A 7,181-nucleotide genomic window follows, 5' to 3' on the forward strand; every position below is an offset into this window, starting at 1 on the left:
GGAACTCCCTTTGTAGACCAGGCTGGCCTCGAACTCACAGAGATCCGCCTGCCTCTGCCTCCCAAGTGCTGGGATTAAAGGCGTGCGCCACCACCATCCGACATGTTTTTGTTTTTTTTTAATATCCATGAGTATTAGACTTACCTTTGTCAGTTCCATGGTCTATTAGGTATTTCTTCAGAAAATTTGAGCCCATAATTTACATTAAATAAAGAGTAGAAACCATTGATCCAAGTTGGACAGAAGAATTTTCAAAATAAAACTTTTTCTTCTTTAGTTTACAAAAAACACATAATAGAACTTATTAGAAATTACATTCTGTATCAAAATAAAAAACAATGCTCATTTGGTTTTTGAAAAGCAATGTTAAAATGTCAACCAAACTACTGGTAAAAGCAGACAATAAGGCCAGCTGGTGGCGGCACACACCTTTAATCCCAGCAGAGGCGTGCAAGTGTCTTTAAGTTTGAGACAGCCTGGTCTACATAATGAGTTCCAGGCCAGCCAGGACTACCTAGGGATTCCTGTAAGAAGAGCCTTGATAGGTCTTTCTAACTCCTAAAAATGTCCAAGTTTTGTTTTGTTGTATGTTTAAAACTATTTTTCAGTGTCCCTCTCTCGAGCAAACAAAATAAACAAAAAAACCACAAAACCAAATCTGACAACCGTGTGTGTGTTGGTAGAACTGAACTGAAAAAGCTTTTGTGCTTTGTTACTTTAGTACTTTCTTACTTTACTTTAGATTTAGTTCTTAAAGAAATGTGCATCTAGAGAAAGAGGACTAGTAAAAAATAAAAATTTTCTATCCATTAGCTTCTGCTGTCATGAGTGAAGCTCTGTTAATTTGTTTTTCACCTTATTGTTTTTATGATCAGTTCGAACAACTGGTACAGCAGCAAGTAACTTGATTGAAGTGTTTGTTGACGGCCAGTCTGTCATGGTGGAACCAGGAACCACTGTCTTGCAGGTATGCATATGTTGTAATTAATTTTGTGACTGTGTTCTCTAATTTATGTTTAAAAAAATTATTTGCTTCATACTTCTTAGTTTAAAGATGAAACAGAACATTAGCTAGCAGGCAGTGGTGGTGGCACATGCCTTTAATTCCAGCGCGAGGAGGATCTCTAGGAGTTGGAGGCCAGCCTGGTCTACAGAGCGAGTTCCAGGACAGCCAGGGCTACACAGAGAACAAAAACAAAACAGAAAAGGAAGTCCAGGTATGAAGCACTGGGACAATTTGACAGGGAACTGGTGGACAGTGGTTCAAGCAGATAATGGGGAAGAAAGACTACTCCGCAGAATGTGGCTGTTTATCTGATTTCTCACACGTAAGATGAGGAGACATCCAGGATTCATCAGAGGGTTTGGGTTCAAAGCAAAGAGTGAAAGCTCTTGAGGAATATGTGGAGCAGTGGGTGCAGGTGTTTAGGGATGTTAGTAATAAGGGTCCCCGTCCGCCTTCTAGTTCAGTGAGGACAGGAACCAGGTGAAGATCCTCTAGAGCAGTGGGTGCAGGTGCAGATGTTTAGGGATATTAGTAATAAGGGTCCTCGTCCGCCTTCTATTTCAGTGAGGACAGGAACCAAGTGAAGAACCAGGTGGAGGTGTTTAGGGATATTAGTAATAAAGATCCCCATCCGCCTTCTAGTTCAATGAGGACAAGAACCAAGTGAAGATCCTCTAATGCAAACTTTTGTCTTCTAGGCTTGCGAGAAGGTCGGCATGCAGATCCCTCGGTTCTGTTACCATGAAAGGTTGTCTGTTGCTGGGAACTGCAGGATGTGCCTGGTGGAAATTGAGAAAGCTCCAAAGGTACATGATACCTGGAATTCCATATCATGTTGTGGGAGGGAGAAGACTTTCAATCTTGCAGCAAACTTTCTTGAAAATCAACACAACTATAAATTTAGTATTTTTTATATGTAGGTAATTCATTTCAAAATGAAATACATTGATGGAAGTGTTATATAAAGTAAATGCTGTATAACAAATCTAGGAATTGAAGGTGGTTTTTTGTTGTTGTTGTTGTTGTTGTTTTTTTTTTTTTTTTTTTTTTTGCTTAAGCAGGGTTTCTCGGTTTAGCCCTGGCTGACCTAGAACTTACTCTGTAGGCCATGCTGGCCTTGAACTCAAAGAGATCGCCTGCCTCCCAAGTGCCACGGCCAGGCCTCAAGGTATCAGTATCTTGAGACTCATGGCAAGTGTGGAGCACATAGCATATCTATAGAGAAGTTCCCTTGAGGTTATGTGATTGCATTTTGGTGTACACAGCAATGCGTACAAATGAGAACAAGGTCTGTGTGTGTGTCCTTCCAAAGGGCAACTTCAAGTATCATTCCTCAGGTTCTTTAGAGACAGGTCTCTTGGGTTAGGTCAAGCTAGGCGAGCTCCAGGGATACACTTGTCTCTGTCTCCACAGTGCTGAGGTTACAAGCCTGCACCACTATGCCTAACTGTTCTGATACTGGTTTTAGAGATCAAACTTATGTCAGTGTGCTTCTCAGGCCTACACAACAAACACTTTGCTGATTTAAATCCTTAAATCCTAGGATTTACTAGGGCTCTTTTCCTGGTTTTTCGTTTTATTTATCTTTATTTTTAATTGAAAAGGTATGTGTTCATTGATTTAGTAGGAAATGAGGTCTGGGCGTGTGCCATGGTGCACGTGTGGAGGTCGGAGGACGATTTACAGTGCTGTGGATCTTCTGTCCACCACGTGGGGCCTGGGAATTGAACTCTCAGTCACTAGATCTGACAAGCGCCATTCATTACTCACTGAGCCATTTCACTGGCCCCTGGTTTCATTTTTTTTGAGACAAAGTCTCTCTACCTAGTCTAGGCTGACCTCAAATATACTATATAGCACAGACTAGTGTTAAACTCTTTAAATTTTTAAAATTTTATTTAGTGTATGTATATATTTCTGTGCTTGCTTGCATACATGCCTGAGTGTATATGCACACTGGTGCACACTTGTGCATGCGTGTATATACTACTGTTTGTGTGGAGGGCAGAGGAGTGAGTTTTCTTCTTCCACCAAGTTGGTCCTGGAGGTCCACCAAGCTTGGCAGCAAGTGCCTTTACCCACGAGCCTCCTGATTGTGAATATAGATAGGTGCATTAGTCACCATACCTGTACTTCTCCAATTTTATTTTAATTTTACCATGTGTGTGCATGACATGTTTGCATGTGCCATGAAACACGGTGACCAGAGGACAACGTGGTGAGATCATTCTTCTCTTCTTTGTAGGTGCCAGGGTTGACTTAGGAAATACCTTTACACATTGAGCCTTCTTGTCTGCCCATTTCTGGTTTTTGAAGCACAAAAATGGTGACCAGGTTGGGTGTGGTGTTATGCACCTTTAATACCATCACTCAAAGCGGAGGCAGGTGGACCTCTGTGAGTTGGAGCCTGGCCTGGTCTACATAGTGAGTTCCTGGTCAGCGCTACTACATAAGACACTTACTCTGTCTTAAAAAAAAAAAAAAAAGTAAGAATTAATTTAAAATAGACCAGAAAAAAATTTAAAAAGTAAATTCAGACATAGTGGTGTACACCGTTAATCCCAGCACTTAGGACACGAAGGTAGATGGATCTCTGAGTTTGAGGCCAGCCTGGTCTATGTAGAGAGGCCCAGAACAGCCAGGTAGAAAAACCCTGTCTCCAAAAGAAAAAGAAAAAAAAAAAAAGTATTGTTTTGACTAGTAGAATATCTTTAAGAACTCCTAGGGTATCTTAGCTTTTTTGGAGGTTTAATTAGCTCATAGTTTTAGAGTCTGAAAGGCCACAATCAAGCAACTCCATTGATAGACATCTAATTGTTATATAATACGACAGCAGGAAAAGCAAGAGACTAGGGAAGGGACTCCCTCTTTGTTGGCAGTAACCCACTTGTTGCGGGGACTGCTCTGCTCCAAGACCGTGGAGATGCCAGTGTTACTCTCCCGTGTCTCAGTTGCCTCCCACTTGGCGTTGTAGACTGGGGACCAGCCTTCCAGGACATGGCCTTTTGGGAATAAACCACTGCAATGCTTTATTTGTTTTTAAGATTAACATGAAGGGCCAGAGTATCTTATGGTTATTAAAAAAATCTAGAAAAAATGTTATTATTGTTTGACTTTTAGAAAAGGTCTCACTGTAAAATCAAACCCTAGCTAGACTAAGCTGGCCTCTGGCCTCAGACTTGCAGCCTATGCCTCCTGAGTGCTCAAGTTACAGGGATGAACTACTATACCTAGCTGAAAACTAAAATCTGTTTTGAAAGATAATCTGTGCTTTTTTTTTTTTTAATTTTTGAGGCATATTTCAGGCTGTCATGCAACTCATTGTGTATCCCAGGGCTTTCTTTTTTAATGTTTTATTAATATTTTATGATAAGCATTAGTTATGACTAACAGTAAATACAAATATGGATTTCTCCATTGAAATTCCAGGTTGTTGCTGCTTGTGCTATGCCCGTTATGAAGGGCTGGAATATCCTGACAAACTCGGAAAAATCCAAGAAAGCCAGGTACTTTGTTCTTACTGCTGTAGATTTGTCAGGAGGAATTTATGCCTCCCCCAGATGAGGGATTTAGTATCAACCTGTGGAGAACAGCAGGTATGAGTAGAATAGCGGAAATCAGCTCAGATGGTCGAGGTATTACATGGAATAGTATCAGCGTTAAACCTCATGATGGGTAGAACCCAGGTCTTGCTGAGCTGAGCTGAGTTCATGATACATTAGTGTTTGCTCTGGGGCTCAGTGTGTGTTTGTGAAGCTTGGATAAAACTAATACATTATCTTCATTGTAAATTAATGTAGATACTTTCTGAGAATATCTTTCAGCAATTTTTAAAATCTTTATTTTGAAGATGATCTCATGTGGCCCAGGCTGGACTCACATGTGGAGCTGATGATGACCTAGAGTCTGGTCTCCCTTCCTTAGTACTAGGACTCCAGGCACAATGCCACCATACCCGAGGAATGCGGTAGTGGAGACTCAACCGAGGCTTCATGCATAGTCAGTCTACATCCTACCCCTAGCAAGGCTTGGGAATTCTGTATTGTTAAAATAGCATCATTTTAAAACAGGATTTATTTATTTTTATTTTCTGTGCATTGGTATCTTGCCTTCATGCATATCTTTGAGAGGGTGTCAGATCCCCTGGAACTGGAGTTAAAGGCAGTTTTGAGCTGCCATATAGATGCTGGGAATTGGACCCAGATCCTTTGGGACGGCAGCCAGTGCTCTTAACCACTGTATCATCTCTCCAGCCCAAAAGTCATCATTTTAAAAGATGAGCATGGTAGCACATGCCTGTAATTTCCTCAGTTGGTAGGTTGAAGCTACATGGACTACATAGCAAGACCCCGTCTTTGAAAAAATAAAGAATGTTGCTGATGGTGGCATATGCCTCTGTTTCTATCTTTTGGAAGGTGTAGGTAGGAAAATCCAAATGCAGGGGTGTCCTTGACCATATTGTGAGTTGAAGGTCAGCTGAGGTTCATGAGACCCTGCCTCAAAATAAATAAGTGAATAGACAAAGCCCTGGAAGTCAATCTTTTAGGATCGGGGTTTTAGTTGACACTCTTATGAGTGTGTTCAAACTGTATTTAATACTGAAGGTTATTGAGCTAGCCTATAGATCACCATTTTTTAGGGGTAGCTGCTTTTGTCACTCTATATATCTGATTTTTCATACAGAGAAGGTGTGATGGAGTTCTTATTAGCAAACCACCCTTTGGACTGTCCTATTTGTGACCAGGGAGGTGAATGTGATCTGCAGGTATCTAGAAAAATTCTGTAAATCTTTTTGATGGACTCATTTTAATTTCATTATAACATTAGATTGACTGTTTCCTAATCTACTTAAGGACCAGTCCATGATGTTTGGGAGCGATAGGAGCCGATTTCTAGAGGGGAAACGTGCTGTGGAGGACAAGAACCTTGGACCCCTGGTAAAGACTATCATGACCAGATGTATACAGTGTACCCGATGCATTAGGTAATGTTTCTCTTCAAGAATATTTCCATATAGTTTCATTGAATAACATCACTTGAAACTATAGCCATTATTTAGTGGGGAAAAAGTTAGATTTTGTTTAGTTTTTTTTTTTTTTTTCAGATATGCTGGTAAAAGGACTATGCTAATTTACTTTCAAACAATGCCAAATTCAGTTCAGTTTAAACCTTTACATCTGGTATTCTGTGATAACATAACAAAATGTGTCCAAACGATGTGTACAGTTTTCCGTTTGTGTGTTCCACTTTAGTTACAGAAAAACATTGATTTTTTTAATTTTTATTTGCTGACTATGCTTATCATTGGAAATACACTAATGCCTTTTTAATGTTTTGAAAGTCGTTGCCTTTGTGATTATGAGCCAGAAAGGAAATGCTGTTTTCTGGACTCAACCATTTGATAAATTCCTATTTTTTAGGTTTGCAAGTGAGATTGCAGGAGTAGATGATTTGGGCACAACAGGCAGAGGAAATGACATGCAAGTTGGCACATACATCGAGAAAATGTTCATGTCTGAATTGTCTGGGAATATCATTGATATCTGCCCTGTAGGTGCCCTGACCTCTAAGCCTTATGCCTTTACTGCCCGGCCTTGGGAAACAAGGTATTTATCTTTGCATTTTCAACAAATTTGTTTTTACAAGATTTTATTTTGTGTGTGGGCTGGGGCAAATGTGGTGCAGGTGCCCATGAACATGTGTGCAGGTGTGTTTGGAGGCCAGAGGACGACGTTTGGTGTCATCTTCAGAAACATTGTCCACTTTCTTTGAGGCAGGGTCTCTTGTTGGCCTAGACTGGCTGGCGAGAGACCTTCTCCCCCTGCCTCTCCAGCACCAGGATTCCAAGCATGCACCAGCGTACCAGCGTTTTCACATACGCTTTGAGAGTAGACTCGGGTCATTGTACTTACTAGGCAATGGCTTTGCAGACTGAACCATACTCCTAGCCCTGATTATTTGTTTTTAATTTTTATTTAGTGTGTGTACTTGTGCTTATGCTCTTGCACAGATGGGTGGGTGCATGCCATTGTGAACATGAGAAGAACAACTTTTGGAAATTAGTTTTTACCTTGTTAAGGAAGGTTTCTTATTTCTTCCATTGTGCTGCATATGCCAGGCCTGCCAGCCTACAAACTCACTGTAGGAGTGCTGGATTAGAGACACAAACTCACTG

At 40.7% G+C, this 7,181-nt stretch overlaps 1 protein-coding gene across 1 annotated transcript in view; it reads left to right on the forward strand.

Annotated features, from left to right (window-relative positions):
- Ndufs1 (NADH:ubiquinone oxidoreductase core subunit S1) overlaps window positions 1-7,181 on the forward strand; it is a 35,585-nt gene that overhangs the window by 5,037 nt on the left and 23,367 nt on the right. The window contains exons 3-8 of the mRNA XM_005361489.2: window positions 876-967; window positions 1,705-1,812; window positions 4,436-4,512; window positions 5,690-5,771; window positions 5,860-5,990; window positions 6,427-6,612. Of these exons, the coding sequence (XP_005361546.1) occupies window positions 876-967; window positions 1,705-1,812; window positions 4,436-4,512; window positions 5,690-5,771; window positions 5,860-5,990; window positions 6,427-6,612 (676 nt within the window). The remainder of the gene's footprint in view (window positions 1-875; window positions 968-1,704; window positions 1,813-4,435; window positions 4,513-5,689; window positions 5,772-5,859; window positions 5,991-6,426; window positions 6,613-7,181) is intronic.

Source organism: Microtus ochrogaster, linkage group LG4 (assembly GCF_000317375.1).
Source record: "Microtus ochrogaster isolate Prairie Vole_2 linkage group LG4, MicOch1.0, whole genome shotgun sequence".
Taxonomy (NCBI): domain Eukaryota; kingdom Metazoa; phylum Chordata; class Mammalia; order Rodentia; family Cricetidae; genus Microtus; species Microtus ochrogaster.